Consider the following 16,857-nt stretch of genomic DNA (forward strand, 5'->3'; position numbering starts at 1 on the left):
GCGCTAAGATGCTCCTTCTAGTTCTGATTAGTTGTTGTGATTGGGAATGGCACATTTCTGTAGACAGAAATTGTAGCTCAGGGAGAAGGTGGAGGTGATCAATCTTTTCAAGGCATGATGACGCTTCTAACAAATATGTAAAAGAACATTTTTTTATGCTGCAGCTTTAACACTCCAAACATGGCAGCATCACCCTGAGGGATGTTTTTTTTTTTTTACAGGGAATTGAAAAATGGTCTGAGTTAATAGGAAGTTTAAATCACATGGGATATTTTTAAATCAAAGCACATAAACATTTTTTAAAATGGCCCAGTTAAAATTTTGACCCCAAATCTAATGGAGGGCCTGTAGCAAAACTTGGAAATTTTTGTTCAGATGCTTTCAGTTGAAGCTGACCAAACCTAAGAAATTTTGTAAAGAATGGACAAAATGGACAAAGGGTGGTAAAGATTTACATTACCTGTCACATACAATCCCAACTTAAAGTTCCAGAGCTATTCATGGAACTTCTCTCCATAGAAGTAAAGAAATATGTTCTTATCTAACTTTTAGCAAACTGACAGACCTGTCCAGATTAGGAGTGGGCTCATACAAATATAGTCACATGAACAGGCGAGCTGACTCAGACTAGTTACATTTGGACATGAACTATTTTTAGAAAACAGCTTTGTCCCTTTTGCAGCTGCCCAATGAGGCCAACGTTATCCTCCGTTTATTAAAATAATGCAGTTTTGTGAGAAGTTAATGTTTGCTGTAACGACTGCTTTAATCACGGATACCTATACTTATATATTTCTTCTTCTTTGCTGTTAATATGAGCTTGCATGCTGACTGTCATTTTGTCCTGCTGTCTGGTCCGTCATTACCTTTCTAACATGGATCTAATAAAAAGCTGACTCAGCTTTTCAGATGGGGTTCTGCTGGCTGGAAGACTATGAGAGGAACACATGCAAGTTTGACCAGCAAAAACAACCATCATGGAAGAATATTTATACCGACAAAAAAATCTGAAATGACTTCATATTCATCTTTATTCAGAAAACTGTAAAACTTAACAAGGTACCTTTGGTGTTTCCATTGCCAATGACCAGTCATTGATACTGAAATATGTAAAAAATAAAAATAATAAAAAAAGATTTTTGCACTAGTCACATTTTGCAAAACTCAAACTCACATGCACAATGCCAATTGTCCACAATACTGACAGCATAAGGCACTATTAAAACCAGTATTTCACTTCTTCACTTCAGCATCAAAGATCAGTAACTGCAGGTCTAGCTTGTTCCGTCACAAAATACAGTATCTCAGCAGTGCCTAATGGGGTTGGCTTTCTTTTTTTATTAGTCTATTTTAAAAACAGCTTCAACCTTTATGCTTAAGGGTCACATACTCCATTATACTCTGTAAATGTAATATCTAATGTTACATTTGCAAACATTTTTAAACAATGTCAGGTTGATGTTGACCATATTCCATCCATCCATTCATTGTCTATACCACTTATTTTTGGAGGCTTGCTTAGCGATAGGCGAGTCCACCCTGAACAAGTCACCTGTCCATCGCAGGAAAACACAGAAACACATAAGACAAACAACCACACACACACACACACACACACACACACACACACACACACACACACACACTCACACCTAAGGACAATATATAGAGACCAAATAACCCAACAGTCATGTTTTTGCAGAGTGGGAGGAAGCCGGAGAGAACCTACGAATGAACAGGCAGATTGTGCAAAAAGACACCAGGCTGGGATTTGAACCCAGGACTTTTCGGTGCAAGGCACCAGTGCTACCAACTACTCCACTCTGCAGCCTGTTGGCCATATTTTTCACTCTGTACACTTCAGACTTCCAGCACATGTCTGAGTCCTGTCGTCTACAGAAATACTCAGATGACTCAGCAGTTGTTGTGTGTATCAGAGATGGACAAGAGGCAGAGTACAGAGATCTGGAGGGCCACTTTGTGGCATGGTGTGGGAACAATCATCTCATCTTACATGCGAACAAAACAAAGGAAATTATTGTTGATTTCAGGAAGAACAGGATCAGGTCAAACCCTATTTCTATCATGGGAGTAGAAGTGAAGGCGGTTCAAGAATATAAATACCTTGGTGTTCGCCTTGACAAAAGACTGAAATGGAGACAACAGTGAAGCCGTCTATATGAATTCTTCAGATTCAGTGCAGTACAACTGTTGCAGAAGATCTTTCCTGCCAACAGCCATCACCATCTTTAATAACTCTTAGAAGAATCTAAATTAATGAGAGGATTCTAAATTAATGAGTTACAACAACATTTAATTTCCCTTTGGGATTAATAAAGTATTTCTGAAATGAATGGAATTGAATATTTGTTGTTTTAAATCTGTTTTCGTTTAAATTTATCCTGTGAGTTTTTATCCTGTTGAAGTACTGGAAAGCTATTCAAATTGCCATAGTGTGTTGCCAGCAATGTCTTATATAAATGGCCACCACTAGACTGCACTGTTGTTTTTTTAGGTTCACTGTCACCAGTGAATAATTCCACCTATTCATCTCAAAAGTAGTGTGTTGTGCAGAATGTTTTTGCATTATTTGAAATTTAATCATGATGAAAATAAAATCTTATTTTCTGTAGCACCATGTTCCATAGCTGAGCTCAGAACATGGTGCTGAGCTCAGCTACAGAATACACTTCCAACTTCAGCTCAACCTCACACTGGAAAAACTGTATTACAAATTTAACTTGTACTTCCAGTACAATTATTTCGTGAGAAAATAATGCCATGTGGAAAAAAAAAATCTTTGAAAAGTGGCACAATTATGGGTACCCATTCTCTCGTAAATAGCCCACATGATTTCTGGAGGATTGTGGCCTTGGATGTTTATGGAAAATGGATTTTGGATCTGGTGCTCCACTTCTGTGTTTGTTGGTTTGGCCAAATATCTTAGATCATTATCCTTTTTTTTTAATTCTCTTTCTTACGGTTTATTCAATGTTACATGCTGTTTTTATTTATTTTTTCTTTAATTATGTAAAGCACCTAGAAATGCCTTGCTGCTGAAATGTGCTATACAAATAAAATTTGATTGATTGAATTGATTGATTGGAAGTCCCAATGTCAAACTGTTTTTAGCGTACTGGAGGAGGTGACCTTATTTTTATTAATTTTTTTAGCCATTTCAATGGATTTTATGATGTAATGCACCTATGGAACAGAAGCATGTAAACAGTATCGTAGCTGTTTACAGCCAAATTGTTGTTATGGTGATTCAAAGATACCACTCTTAGTTCTATAGTGAACTCTGGAATAATACATATTGGTTTTGAAAACTTAAATGCAAACATTCAAAGTTGTGTTCCAAATTCAAAGCAACAGTAATAACCACAAACTAAATGTGAGTAAAATATGTGCTCATTGACAAACTTTAACATCCTTTGCTGTTACTATGTTTTTTTAAATGTACGAATTAGCTATTTCCATTTGAATGAAAAACACTAACTGGGTTCACCACAAGGACACTGGCTTGCAGAGAGATTTATTTTCCCTTGAAAGCCTAGCACCATGTCTCCATGTTTCTATATATCTAACGTAAAATAACAGTGGTGGACGTCTTTCCTTGCGGTTTTGGAGGGGCTCGATTACTGGCACGTGTTGTAGATCTGGATCTGTTTGTTAATGTCGTTGAGGATGCTCCTCATCTTGTCCTCCAAACCGTCCAGCTGCCGGACTCTCCCCTCCAGCTTCCTCTGGTTCTCCTCATAGTTTTTCTCCAGCTCTGCACCAAGCATGAAGAAGAAAAAATATTTTAGACTTAAAATGTCACCTTTAATCAACTACATGCTCCATTTTCTTCCTGAAACGCAGGCAATTCCTCTACAGCTAAGCAGCACCTGCTAGTTTCTGTAGCTTATTTTGAGCATCGTTGAGGAGTTCCTTGGCTTCCTCTCGGAGACTCTCTGCCTTCTTCTTGGCGTCCCTCACGGCTTTGGCCTTTGTGTCCACTCGTTGTTGCACCTCATTGAATTTGTCTGTCAGCTGGCCGTCTAGGATCTGTACATAATGTGGATTTCCATGTTAGATTAAATGATTTCTCAAACATCCATGAAAGAATCAAGGCAACACTGCAGGTATGTCTTTGACGAGGGAATAATATTAAGATACGAAGCTCAATAAGGTTGATTTTACATAAATCTGCCCCTTTAAACGATACTAGGAGTGTGCAGTCAGACACAGACCTGCTTGGCTTCGTTTGCCTTGTCCCGGGCCATGGTGGCCGTCTCTTCAGCTCGGGCTGCTGCCATGCTGTTGTTGGCTCGCTTGGTCTTCAGCACATTGATCTCCTGTTCAAGTGTACCGAGGCGACCCATTGCATCATCCAGGTTCTTCTCACTGTTGGAGGTTTCTGTCTCAATCTGTGTAGAATAAGAGTTTGCAAATGATATTTTAATCACACGCAGTTTGGCTTGAAGGGAGCTCACCTGGCTGAGTCATTGTTGACATACTGAGAACACTGTTTTCTTTTAAAAAACTGAAAATAACTGGTGACCACCAGGGGGCAGCAAACACCAAAAAGTAATAATATTGTATATGGCAATAGAAAGATATACTTTCAAACTTAAATTATTTAAAAACTTAAGTGCTGACCCGTGTGCAAAAAGCATTACAATAAATATATCTATATATTTTTTATTAAAGTAGCATTATTTCAGGATAAAAATTAAGACGTAGTCAATAGTTCCCCCCAACCCCCCAAGTAGAATAATTGAGTAAGAATCACTTAAAAATACATTTTCAAGTTAATATGATTTAGAAAAGAACTTCATGTTATTAGAGGCTTTGCAATTAATCAATATGAATCAATCATATTTTTTCAGATACCAATATTTTGCATAAGATCAATTTAAATAAATTTTGGTTTGGTTGGCAACTGAATCAATGAAAATGGATGACAGTGGAAAAAACAGTTTTCCTGAAATTTTAAGTTGTTTCTAGGCCATTAGCACATTTAGAAATGTACTAAATTTCTAAATTAGCAGGGTTTTAATGCTGTTGATTGACAGCATTAAGACCCTCCTCCTGGCTCTGATTGGTGGTTTTTGACCGGGTGAAGTACATTTCTTCAGACAAAGTTAGTAGCACTTGGAGGATGTGAATGACATCTATCTTTTCACAGATTTTCTGTCTCATACTGTCACGACATGGTGTCACTTTTAACAAATATGTAAAAAGAGACTTTTTAAATAAAAGTTACATATCCCAGCTTTAAGGCTTTTTATGTTTTTATTTTTTTTTAAAAACATTTTTATCTAGTGTTCAAATAAATGCTGAGCATCACTGCTGAACATTTACACAGAACCAAGACGATGCTGACCTCAGCCAGTCGATTCTCAGTGTCTCTGATGTCTGCCCTGGCACTCGCTATGGCTTTCTCAGCTGACGTCTGGGCTGTCTTTGCATCCACCAAGGCCTGCTTTACCGTCTCCGCTGTGCTTTTCAACCCCTCAGCACGATGCCTTAACATCAACAAGGAATAAATGTCAGTAAATTAGCTAATGTATTTAAAAAAAACAGCAATCTGACTCCGTTATCACTACCTTGCCCTCTTGGCGTCAAGCAGCAGTTTCTCTGCCTTTTGAACGTCATCCTGCGTCTGCTGCAGGATGGCGTCCACGTTGGACAGGCTGCGGACGCGGTCCTTGATCTCGTCGGCGAGTTGTCTGATCTGTAGCGGTGAGGCGGGGATGGAGAGCTGCAGCACATGGTTCGCCACCGCCTCGATGCTGTCTGGATCGGCTCCCTCCTCTGTAAAGAGATCAAGGGGAGTCAGGGTTCAGCACAGGAGGCTGAACTAACAGTGACAGTTCAGCAAGCATGGACTCTTATCGAAGACTGACGAGTGAGGAAGTCCCTGATCTGTTTGATCAGGTCTCTGAGGTTGTTGTTGGAGCGCTCCACTTTGTTCTTTGTGGCCTTGGCTTTATCCAGAGCAGCTTGGGCTTTACCCTTAGCCTCCTCTGCCTTGGCCTTAGCTTCTTTTACCTGCACAGCAGACAAGTAAGCAATTAACCTTCAGAAAGGCAACAATGAAATTTCACAAATATAGCAAGAATTAAAAATTCCTGCTGAAAAAAGCAAACTTCAGAAAGAAAAAAAGTTTCCAAAAATATAAACGTGGACATTTTAGGATACAGTACCTTACAAAAGTATTGATAGTTCTGGGCATTTGTCATATCATTTATCATGATAAAAGTCTTAGAATAATTAGGGGTCTGCAACCTGAAAGGGGCTCTTTGGACCTTCCTTACTGGCTCATAATATTTGGTTAAAAACAAGTTCAGAAAAACAAAAATATTTTAAAATATAGATATAAAAAATGCAGATTTTAGCTGGGGACTTTTTGTGTTTTATTTTGCATGAAACAAATCCTGATATTTATTAATTTTTTCTCAGTCATTATGTTGTAAACTTAGTGTTTTTTAATTTGCATAATTTTCCACATCCCAGAAAATGCATCAATCCACATTTTGCAAATTAATTTTCTTTTAAGTTTTTCTTTGTTTTAAAACCAAAAAACAGAAATAAAAGGGTTATTCTTTAAAATGACCACAGACAGAAAACTTAAGTTATCATCCAACATGTGTGGATGATAAATCAGTTGTATGTAGCTGGACTGAGAGTGAAATTGGCTCTCTGGTTGGTACAGGTTGCAGACCATGTGCTAGCCTCTATGTGCTCCATGTGTAGTCTTACCTTGGTGAAGAGTTCCTGCATCTCCCCCATGGCTTTGTTCAGCTCCTTCTCTGCATGTTTGGCTCTCTCCAAAGCATTGTCAGCTGCAGCCACGGCTCCGTTGCAGTTCAGGCCTCCACAATGACGGTTCCCTTCGTCGTCACGGCAGCCAGCTCCTCCGCAGGGGTTCTCCGTGCAGGGAACATCATCCAGAGAACCACAGATCTGTTGGCGCAAACGGAGAGTATTAGCAGAGCTTGACAGCTGAAGCAAATATGGAATAAATGTGAACTTTCCTCACTTTTATTAAAAGTGATTGAAGGTGTTATATAAACTTGTCATAAGAAAATTTTTTACTGGATGATAAATTGTCCCAGAAATATTGTGAAAAACAATAATGTTGTTTTGAGACTATTTTCAACAAATATACTCATAATGATGCAAGTTCGATCTCTCAAAAGACCAATTAACTTTAATTTTGGGGGTAAAAAATTAACACTGGAATTGTTATATTTTAAATATCCAAAACGAAACAACCAAAACATGAAACGGAAATAAAAGCCACAAACAAAGGAAACCATAAATAAAATGATTTATCATGTTTCTATAAACAAAATTTCCCAGAAAAATATAATCATCAGAATGAAAATTATTGAGCTCATTTTAATTATGTCTATTGTATCAAGTTTACTGTAATGTAAACTATTCTACAAACTTTCATTTTAGTTAGAATTACTTGGGAATCTAAGGAAGCAAATAAAAACTATTTTATGTCAGTTCTTTATTTTAATTGGGTAGGAGTGCACTGATTGCAATTTTTTGGCTGATCACTGATCTTTAAAAAACCTCACCTGCCGATTCAGATTTTGGTCAACATCAGTTTTTTGATTGCTAAGTTGGTAACGGTGGATTGACTGTTATCTGCACATGTGCAGATGTGACCTGGTGGGCGGGTCTGTCAGTCATCCCTCTCTAATGGCAGAGAGAAATAAGAAAGTGGCTGAGATTTGATAAGATCAGTTGCCAATTGCCGATCACCGAAAAATGAAGGAAATTGGGACATTCAGGCATGGGATTAAAAAACACCTTGTGGTGTCAAAAACTTAAAAGCAGTGCTTCAAAGAACGAAGCGATGGACCCAACCTTCTCATTGAGGGTTTTCATGTCCAGACCCTGGGCTCGGGCCTTCAGCTCTCCCAGAGCCCGCTTGTTTGCTGCATTCTTCCGGTTGAAGTCATCCTTCTTCCCGGCAATCAGGCGCTCGGTGCGGCGACGAGTGTCTGCCGATTGACTGACCGTGCTAGGCTTGGTGGTGGTTGACTGGTTGGCCCGTCGCTCAGCGTCTCGAGACATGTTGTAGGAGCTACGGATGCTGTCATACGCTCCTGGACGAAGAAAAGGGACCAGATCAGTTGGGGTGCGTGTGAGAAATGGAAAACACAACAGTTTCGTCTGAGCTTTGTTTCATCCCACCTAAGAAATTTGAGTTTTTCAGGATATCCAGTTGATGATTCAGCTGCTCCGATGTGAGGTTCAGTTCTCGAGCCTCCCGCTCCAGAGTATTCAGCTCCTTGCTTGCGTCAGAGTTTCGGTCCTGGATGATTGTTAAATCTCCCTCCACATGGTTTAGGGCTTCGGTTGTCTCACCAATTTGTGCCCTTTGATACACAACAAGGTTGAGTAATATAAGAGGATGATTTGAGATTAATGTCAGAAATATTTGACAATAAAAGTGTACATTTCTGAGCATCAAAAGTTAAAAAATTTCGGCTTTGAAAAGCAAAACATTTGCAAGAAGAAAAACTCAGAAAATTTGAAATTAATCTCAGAAATCTTCCAGGTCTTTTTCTAGAAAATTTCTGAGATTAATCTCAAAATTTTTGGTAGAAATTTACTACTCCTTTATTCTATCTACAATGGTCGTCGTAATTATTGAATGAGTGCCTCAAAGATAAAAATTTGATCATGTAAATAATTGACTACTTGTCTTGTTACTATTTCAGTTTTTATCTTTTATTTTCTGTCAAAAATAAATAAATTAAAATGTAGTGGGGTGAAGCAGAAGTACCTGAGATCCTCAATAAGAGCCATCAGAGTAGCCACAGCTGCAGTCGTGGCATTTCTTGCGTTGACGATGGCCTGAGCTTGAGCCAGCTTCGCCTCCAGGTCTTTGAAGGTTTTCTCATAAGGTCCAATAAGCCCAGTGCTTTGAATCTCATTGGCCCGCTCTGCAAGAGTCTTGGTGCGCACTGCCAGGTCCTGATGATAAGAGTGAAAACAACAATTTTTCACGTTTAGTCAGTATTTGTTTGAGGATAAACTCCCTCGTTTTTCACTCAGAGCTGCACCTGCACTATCCGATCCCAGTCCCCGAAGCACTGGTGACATGGCTGGCAGTTGGGAAACTGGCCGGCAAAGCCTCTGGCACACTGGTCGCAGCGAACGCCCGACACCCCCTGTTGGCAGGCGCAGTGTCCGGACGCGCGGTTACACTGAGACGTCTCAATCCCTCGCCAGTCACAGTCGCACGCTACAGAGGGAAAACACAAGAGGACTAGGGCTAGGGCTGCTTAATATTAAAAAAAATATTTCATTGGGCATAATATTGGTCTGTTTTCATCTTTCTGATCTACGTTTCCTAATCATTTGCATGATTTATCGTTTTTCTCTTTTTTCTTTCTATCCTGCGAGATAAAGGATACCTTTATCTCGCAGGATAAAGGTATCCTGCAAGATACCTTTAGCATTTTTGGCCATATCAATTATGTCTACTGGCTAAATATAGCATTAGCAAGAAAAATACAACTATATAGCTCATAAAATGTATTAGCCAATAATTACTGTACTCCAATATGATATTGTCCTTTACAATATGATTATTGCACACACACACACACACACGCACACACACACACCCCCACACACACACCCACGCACACACACCCACACACACTGACGATGCAATTGAGATGTACTGTCAAGTACTAGTGAATGATAATGACAAAGATTATTTAGCTTTTCAACACAATGAATAAAAGATAACATAAAAGTTACCATATTTATTTTCTTATTTTAAGAAGTAATTGAATTATTTGTATATTTGTGTGTTTTATGTATTTTTTAATATTATACAAAATTGGTTAGAGTGGTTAAATAGAACATCTGCAGAATGTGCTAAAATACTTAACTGCATATCTGACCATGTGTACTAAGTTACTGAATTGTTATGTTTCTGACCTCTGCACAGAGTCCGGGGGTCTCCCCAGAAATTCTCCTCACATTCTGTGCAGGTCTTTCCTCCAAACCCTTCTCGGCATTGACACTGCCCTGTAAACTGTGGGACAGAAAGCAAAAGAAATACAACTCTTAGGACTTTAAACTTACTTTAAATTTCCTTCCAGATCAGAGGATCTCCTTCCATCTTTTTTCTTAGCTTCCATAAACTCCTTAATGCTAAAAGAATTCTCCATATGCCCATTAATGCCCACAGCTGTAACACTCACAGGCTAGTTACCGTTTTTTAATCCTTTATCTTATATGTGCAAACATCCAATGTCAAGCAACATGACCTGCCACAGCACAGTGCTTAGCTCCATGCCTTACTTACTTCATTGCAGGAGGATGTGACAGAGTTGTTGGGATCACAGTTGCATGCTTCACAGCCGTTCCCACTGGCCAGGTTCCAGTGGTTGGGGGCGCAGTGGTCGCACGCCAGACCTACGACATTTGCCAGACACTGACACTGGCCAGTGGCACGCTGGCACACACAGTCTTCACGCTCCATGCACTGGCTGCGCTCCGTGCCCAAAAAGTTGCATATGCACTCTGAACAAGAAAAAAATAAAGAAATAAACAACACAATCTGTCAATGAAACAATCTATTTTCTTTTCTGGACAGATTATGTTTTTAGAAAACTGTTACAAACTCCTGCAGTTGCGTCGGGACGCATCTCCAAAGTATCCGCTCCTGCAGATGCCACAGTTGGAGCCCTCTGTGTTGTAAAGGCATTTCCTGCACTCCCCAGTTCGCCTGTCACATGCATCCATGTCTGACATGTCTATGTTATTGTTGCACTGGCATGGCTGGCAGCGCCCTCCCGGCTGAGAGGGGTTGCCGTAGTAACCTGGGGCGCATTCTTCACACCGGGCGCCTGAGTTGAAACAGGAAGAGGAGGAGGAGCGAACACATTTCAATGAAAAGTGCACTTAAGGATTTCTCAACTTGATTTTATGGTGGATGGAATGGGGGGGAAGCAGGGATGTTGTTAAACTTGCAGCAGAAATGGGTCATTTTGGTTTAACTGTGTTTTTTTTCTATTATTAAATTGGGACTAAATAGTTACAGGCAGCCATTTCCTTCTCAAAAAACATAAGTCTTGAAAGGATGGAGATAAACATATGTGGAAAGTTGTGTCACCAGTATCAGTTTTAGTTACTCATAGCTAAACACAACACAGTGAGGACAATGCAGTGCCTCTAAAAAGTATCTGGATGTTTTCCCGTTTTAATGCTTTTACAAATCAAACATGATAAAAAATGTGGCTTTTTTTTTTTACCAAAACTTTACACTATTGACAACAAAATAATGACAAACCAAAATAATCCTCAAAATAATAACACCTTCTTAAAGATTGTTTTTTTTTGTATGTACTTTTAAAGTGACAAGTTTCAACAGGTTTGCATCTTCTATTCTGTTATTATGGAATGTGATTTTATGTTAAAACCCCATAATCTTGTTTTTAAATTAAAACAAAAAGTACAGCAAATTTTCTAGTAATTGCTTGTTTACACAACCATTATGAATTTATCTTGGCTTCTGGTGTACATAGCTACCACTCACAGTAAAATGGTTAAAATTCAGATTTGGAAAGATCTTCAATACAATCTGGATAGACTATGGGCATGTTAAAGATTACAAAAAACAGAGATTGGAACAAAAATGTAACAAATATCACCACAAAACAAGGACTAAAATGCTTTTTATAGTGACATCATCCAGTCGTGCATCAACTGCTTAGCAAGACACTGGACCAGACTGAGGAACAGCCAGGTTTACTTATTGTAGAAAGATTCTGGGTCAGGTCTCTGTTTGATGGATATTTACGCTGACCTGGCTCAAAGCTGGTTTTTGTATAATTTAATCTGTTTGTTACCTTAGGTGCAAACATCACAACACAGCCAGTGAGAGGAAAACTGAACCATCTTTTGAACCAGGTCTCACATGGAAGTGTGTTGTAGCACAACAGTGCTGCTGGGTTCATGCATGGGTAAGGCTGGTGGGGAGGACAGTAGGCTCGGTGGATTAAAACAAAAAAAAATAAAGAATAAAAAAAATAGGAGAGGGTAGCAGGAATGGGAGGGGGCCGACTGTCATTACTCACGCTTAAAAACGGTCACCCCGGAGCGTTTAACAATCCCTGTGCCAGTAGGACAGGGGAGGAAGGAAATGAAAACCATTACCATACACTAAAGCCCAAACAGAATCACTGCTGTTATAACCTCATTGGAAGTTTTTACTTCACAAAAAGTGCCTTGAAAATTGCTTGGAACTTGTAGATCTGCTCTCAGTTCTGCTTTTTTGCGACACTAAAATGTTTCAGATTATCAAGGTAATTTTAACATCAGGTTAAAATGATTACAAAAAGCAAGGGTTAAAGTTAGGGTTAGAAGAATGTCCAGCTGTCGGTTTGTGACCTAGATCTCAAACTGAGATTATACAGCACAACCACCTGTAGCAAAGCAGCAAGTTTAATAACTCCAAAAACAAACAAAAAAGTAGATTTTGGAGAAGATGACTTCAGATAACTACTTAAAGAACTTAAATTTGAAGGCCATGCCAGGCAATTTAATGCAGGAAAACCCTCCAATGTGGCCGAACTAAAAACAATTCAATAAACAAGAGTGGGCCAAAATTCCCCCAAGCAAAGTAAAAGAGTCATTGTGAGACATTGCACATGTTTGATGGCAGCTAATAGGATCAGCAGTTGGCAAGACCATTTATCAGGTCTAAGAAAGTTTTTTTTTAAATCACATAGGATTAGATTGTTTTGGATAGCTTATTTTCCCTAAGATGTGAAATAATCAAAACCTATTGTTTTATTTACTTAAGTCAACTTTGTCTGATAGAAAATAAAAATATGAGCTGAATGATTCATTTGTGACAAAAAAAAGCAAACACTTTGACAACACCACACAATACATATGTATCTATATGTGTCGATATCGATCTATATTTACAGGGGTGCCTACAGGATATTATTGGGGGGTACGCACAAAGCTATCATTGCACCTGATCCACACAAACACAGCCACTTCCCTAACACACATAAATCGCATAAATCTAAACCACATTGACAGGCCACATGAACGCAAACCGCTTGGCACAGAAACCGCAGATCTGATCCACACAAAGCTCAACTGTCGCGCACAGTGTGACACACACACAAACCTATATGTCCACATAGCATTTTGTAATTTTTAAAAAATAAATTACACTAAATAATAAAGACACGAAAGCAAAGCCTACCCGTGTGAGGAGGAGGATGCTGATGCTCGGGTGGTTTATCTGAGACTTCCAGAGAAGGATGTGAAGCGACAAGGTTTGCTTCATTTCTACTCTCTGTGATGTTTTGACTAGATTTAACTGTTCAGCTCTCCCAGTCTAGCGTGATGCTGAGGAAGAGCATTGAAGATGTCACGGTCTGTCAATGGAGGATTGATGGGGTGTCAGTGCGACACCTGTTGCAGCCCCACCATCCCGCTGATGGGTGGGGCTGATGGATTTTTGTGATTTTTTTATACGCAAAAAACTCGTAAAAGCTCACATGGACCACGTACATGCAGGATAAAAAGCTCAGTTGGGATCAGTGGAACTCCTCTCAGATGTGCATCAGCGACAAGTCTAGTTATTCATTTTAAGCATTTAGCTGACAGAAAGAACGCCAAATAAACAAAACTGACCAATAACATTCAGGTTTAAGACATTCATGTGCCCACCCCCACAGACTTACAAAGACTTGGGCTACGTACACAAAATACCTTTTTTTTTTTTTCCTACAATTTTGTTAATAGCAAATGGGGAAAATAATAAAAATACTCTGAGAAAAACCTCGAGGTACGCACAGCGCGTACTGCTGTACAGCTTCAGGCACCCCTGTATATTTATATTGATCGATAGACAGATAGACAGACCGATCGATAGGTAGATCGATATAGATATGTTACATTTCATGCATGTATACATGTACATACATATTTACATACGTACATGAAATCCTGTTTTATTGCATTAAATCAATGAAATCGATTTAATTTCTGTCTATCCACACTTTCATCATTGTAACGTTTACTTATTTGATGCTTACCTGTGTAACCTTGGTTACAGTTGCAGATAATTTGTCGATTGCGGTCGTCTTGGTAACAAGATGTGGCAAAGTGGCGTCCACTGTGGGGTCCATCTGGACATGGGCATGGGCGACACTGACCACCAGATGATATACCCAAAACTGGGTTCCCATAATAACCATTGGCACACCTACAAGAACACAAATAAATGTAATACAACTTTTAATGTAAAGTAAAAAAAAATAATGGATGATAGGATGTAGGTTTCCTAAAACTCCTGTTGAGGTCAAAGTTATGTTCATAGTGAGTTAAACAAATATAATTTAACTCATAAGGAAACAAAAAAATTACTGAAGACATCATGTCTGGATTATTCTGGCAGCATTTAGGAGCTGTTCACATAAATAAAAATTTTGAATAAACATTTTGTTTTTTAAGTGAACAAAGGATTCCTGACCTGATTACAGGAGACGCAACAAACTCATTCAAGAGAGTTTAGACACAACTGAGGTTAGTTCAAAATGAGCTCTTGCTCTGTAAGTGGTGTACATAATATTTTACTGCATTGCATAATTCAATGTCTCATTTAACTCATTCAAATAAAGTTTTAACCAAATGTATTCTGTAAAGCCACCTGTCACAACTGTCCCCTCCTGTGTTGTCCCTGCAGTTGATGCAGACTCCGCTTCTCTGGTCACAGTGGTTGGCATGTCCGTTACAGTGGCAGGGTCGGCAGCTGGGAAAGCCCCAGTGACCCGCCTGACACCCGTCGCACCTCTGACCAAACGCCCCTGGACGGCACTGGCACTGCCCGGTGTACTTGTCACATAGTCGAGTCACCGACCCCTCTGAGCTGCACTCGCATGCTGCCGAGACGAAGCACAGGATGTGGGGCCAGGAGCAGTAGATTGGGTGGGGGGGATAGAAGAGAGGCAGGGAAGAGAAGTTTCTTTTAGAAATATTTACTTAGAAACAGTAGAGGGCACCAACCATAAGTCTTCCAACTTCTTAAAGGTGTGTAACATTAAATCTAACATTAAATCCTATGCAAATATTGCACATGTTACACTGTCTTGAAAACGTATTTATACCCATTCAACTTTTCACATTTCACCACATTAAAACCATAAACTACTACACATTTTATTAGATCTTACCTGAAAGGAGTAACACAAACTAGAATAGCAAAGCATAGTTATGATGCAGAGGGAAAATTATATAATTTTTTAGATTAAAGCCTGAAAAGTGTGCAGTGCATTTGAATTTGCCCCCAACCAGTGACTCAGCATTGCTACTTCTACTATTTTTGCTGTGATTACAGCTGTAAACCCTTTTGGGAATGTCTCCACCAGCTTTGTAATATCTACAACTAAAATAAAATATTTCTGCAAATTCTTCCTTGCAAAATATCTCAAGCTGGGTCAAAACGGAAGGAAAGCATCTGAACAATAGTTTTCATGCCTAGGTGATGCTCTGGTTCTCTCCAACAGGACTTTGTATGACTTTCTTTTAACCATCCCTTTCTTCTCGACACTCCTACATAAAGGCCAGAATTGTGAAGTTCACGTCTTACAGCTGTCTGATTGACAAAATCACAGATTTATTGAACAAAGTATATCCAAAGCATGGATATTGTTTTCTAACTTTCAGAAAACTCCACTACACTCTTAATCTTAAAGTTAAGCAAAAGCCCTGTAGAGGAATTAAGAAGATATTCTGTGTCTTTATGCGAGTTCCTCACGTATGCAGCCTGAGGGTCCGAAGCCATAGGTTCCCGGTGCACACTTGTCACAGCGCCGACCAATGATGTTGGACCTGCAGCGACACTGGCCCCCACGGGGATCACAAAGGGAGCTGATGGACCCCTGAGGGTCACAGTTGCAAGCTGGTGGAGCAAAAACATGATATATATATTTCAGCCAAAGTTGAAATATATATATCTATATGTGTATATTAGGGCTGCCAAAGTTAACAGGTTAATCACACACCATTAATGTTCTAACTGTGCAATTAATGCACAGGCTTCTGTATGTTTTGGACCTCATCTCAACAGTTTGAACGTTATCTTCTTTGTTTCAACTGTTTCTTTAAGGGGCTGATCTCTTGTTTCGTAATGTCCCTCTCTCTCCCCTCCAGCCTACCTCACTTCTGACTCAGCAATGTCTGACATTCTACATCAGGAGGGAAACAGGGATAACCTGTTGCAGACATGAACAAAATTTATCAAAGCATTATTTTACATGCAGTAATTCACTACTGAAGCAAAATTAACTTACATAAACAAATGAAAAACATTAAAATTATAATACAAAAGACATGAAAAATAACCCCATCTTCAGCCTTTTACATCTGTCCTGTTTCAAAATGATTTACTTCTAATTGAATTTAACTGAGTGTAAAACTTTGGTAGACTTTTGGGTCTAATAAGCTCCTCTTAACGGATCTTCCCCAGGAAAACAAACTTGTCATGGTTATGTGGGTCAGTTTCCCCTGTATAGTCAGACCTTTTCTGTTATTTTTAGAGGTTAGCAAACAAATCCAATGGAAAACAGCACAAAAAAAAGTTCTATTCTGACATCCAGGATGGCACATCAATGCGAGCTGTGGCAAGAAGGTTTTCTGTGTCTGTCAGCGTAGTGTCCAGAGGCTGGAGGCGCTACCAGGAGACAGGCCAGTACACCAGGAGACGTGGAGGAGGCCGTAGGAGGGCAACAACCCAGCAGCAGGACCACTACCTCCACCTTTGTGCAAAAAGGAACAGGAGGAGCACTGCCAGAGCCCTGC

General features: G+C 39.4%; 1 protein-coding gene across 3 annotated transcripts in view; it reads right to left on the reverse strand.

The window, feature by feature from the left end:
• Window positions 1–1,013: 1,013 nt before the first annotated feature.
• The window catches only part of lamb2 (laminin, beta 2 (laminin S)), a 48,594-nt gene continuing 32,750 nt past the window's right edge, over window positions 1,014–16,857 (reverse strand). For 2 of the 3 annotated variants that reach the window (XM_008412796.3, XM_008412797.3), the window contains exons 19-36: window positions 15,815–15,958; window positions 14,708–14,939; window positions 14,094–14,263; window positions 12,111–12,146; window positions 10,656–10,880; window positions 10,337–10,554; window positions 9,967–10,063; window positions 9,078–9,259; window positions 8,798–8,988; window positions 8,203–8,387; window positions 7,873–8,114; window positions 6,751–6,954; window positions 5,895–6,039; window positions 5,595–5,802; window positions 5,372–5,513; window positions 4,236–4,412; window positions 3,891–4,050; window positions 1,014–3,775 (exon numbers count right to left, since the gene is read on the reverse strand). In XM_008412796.3, coding sequence (XP_008411018.2) covers window positions 3,639–3,775; window positions 3,891–4,050; window positions 4,236–4,412; window positions 5,372–5,513; window positions 5,595–5,802; window positions 5,895–6,039; window positions 6,751–6,954; window positions 7,873–8,114; window positions 8,203–8,387; window positions 8,798–8,988; window positions 9,078–9,259; window positions 9,967–10,063; window positions 10,337–10,554; window positions 10,656–10,880; window positions 12,111–12,146; window positions 14,094–14,263; window positions 14,708–14,939; window positions 15,815–15,958 — 3,095 coding nt within the window. In that variant the 3' untranslated portion in view covers window positions 1,014–3,638. The remainder of the gene's footprint in view (window positions 3,776–3,890; window positions 4,051–4,235; window positions 4,413–5,371; window positions 5,514–5,594; window positions 5,803–5,894; window positions 6,040–6,750; window positions 6,955–7,872; window positions 8,115–8,202; window positions 8,388–8,797; window positions 8,989–9,077; window positions 9,260–9,966; window positions 10,064–10,336; window positions 10,555–10,655; window positions 10,881–12,110; window positions 12,147–14,093; window positions 14,264–14,707; window positions 14,940–15,814; window positions 15,959–16,857) is intronic. The other variant, XM_008412798.3, reaches the window with a different exon arrangement.

The sequence above is a fragment of the Poecilia reticulata genome, chromosome 7 (genome assembly GCF_904066995.2).
Source record: "Poecilia reticulata chromosome 7, P_reticulata-male-v2, whole genome shotgun sequence".
NCBI classification, from domain to species: domain Eukaryota; kingdom Metazoa; phylum Chordata; class Actinopteri; order Cyprinodontiformes; family Poeciliidae; genus Poecilia; species Poecilia reticulata.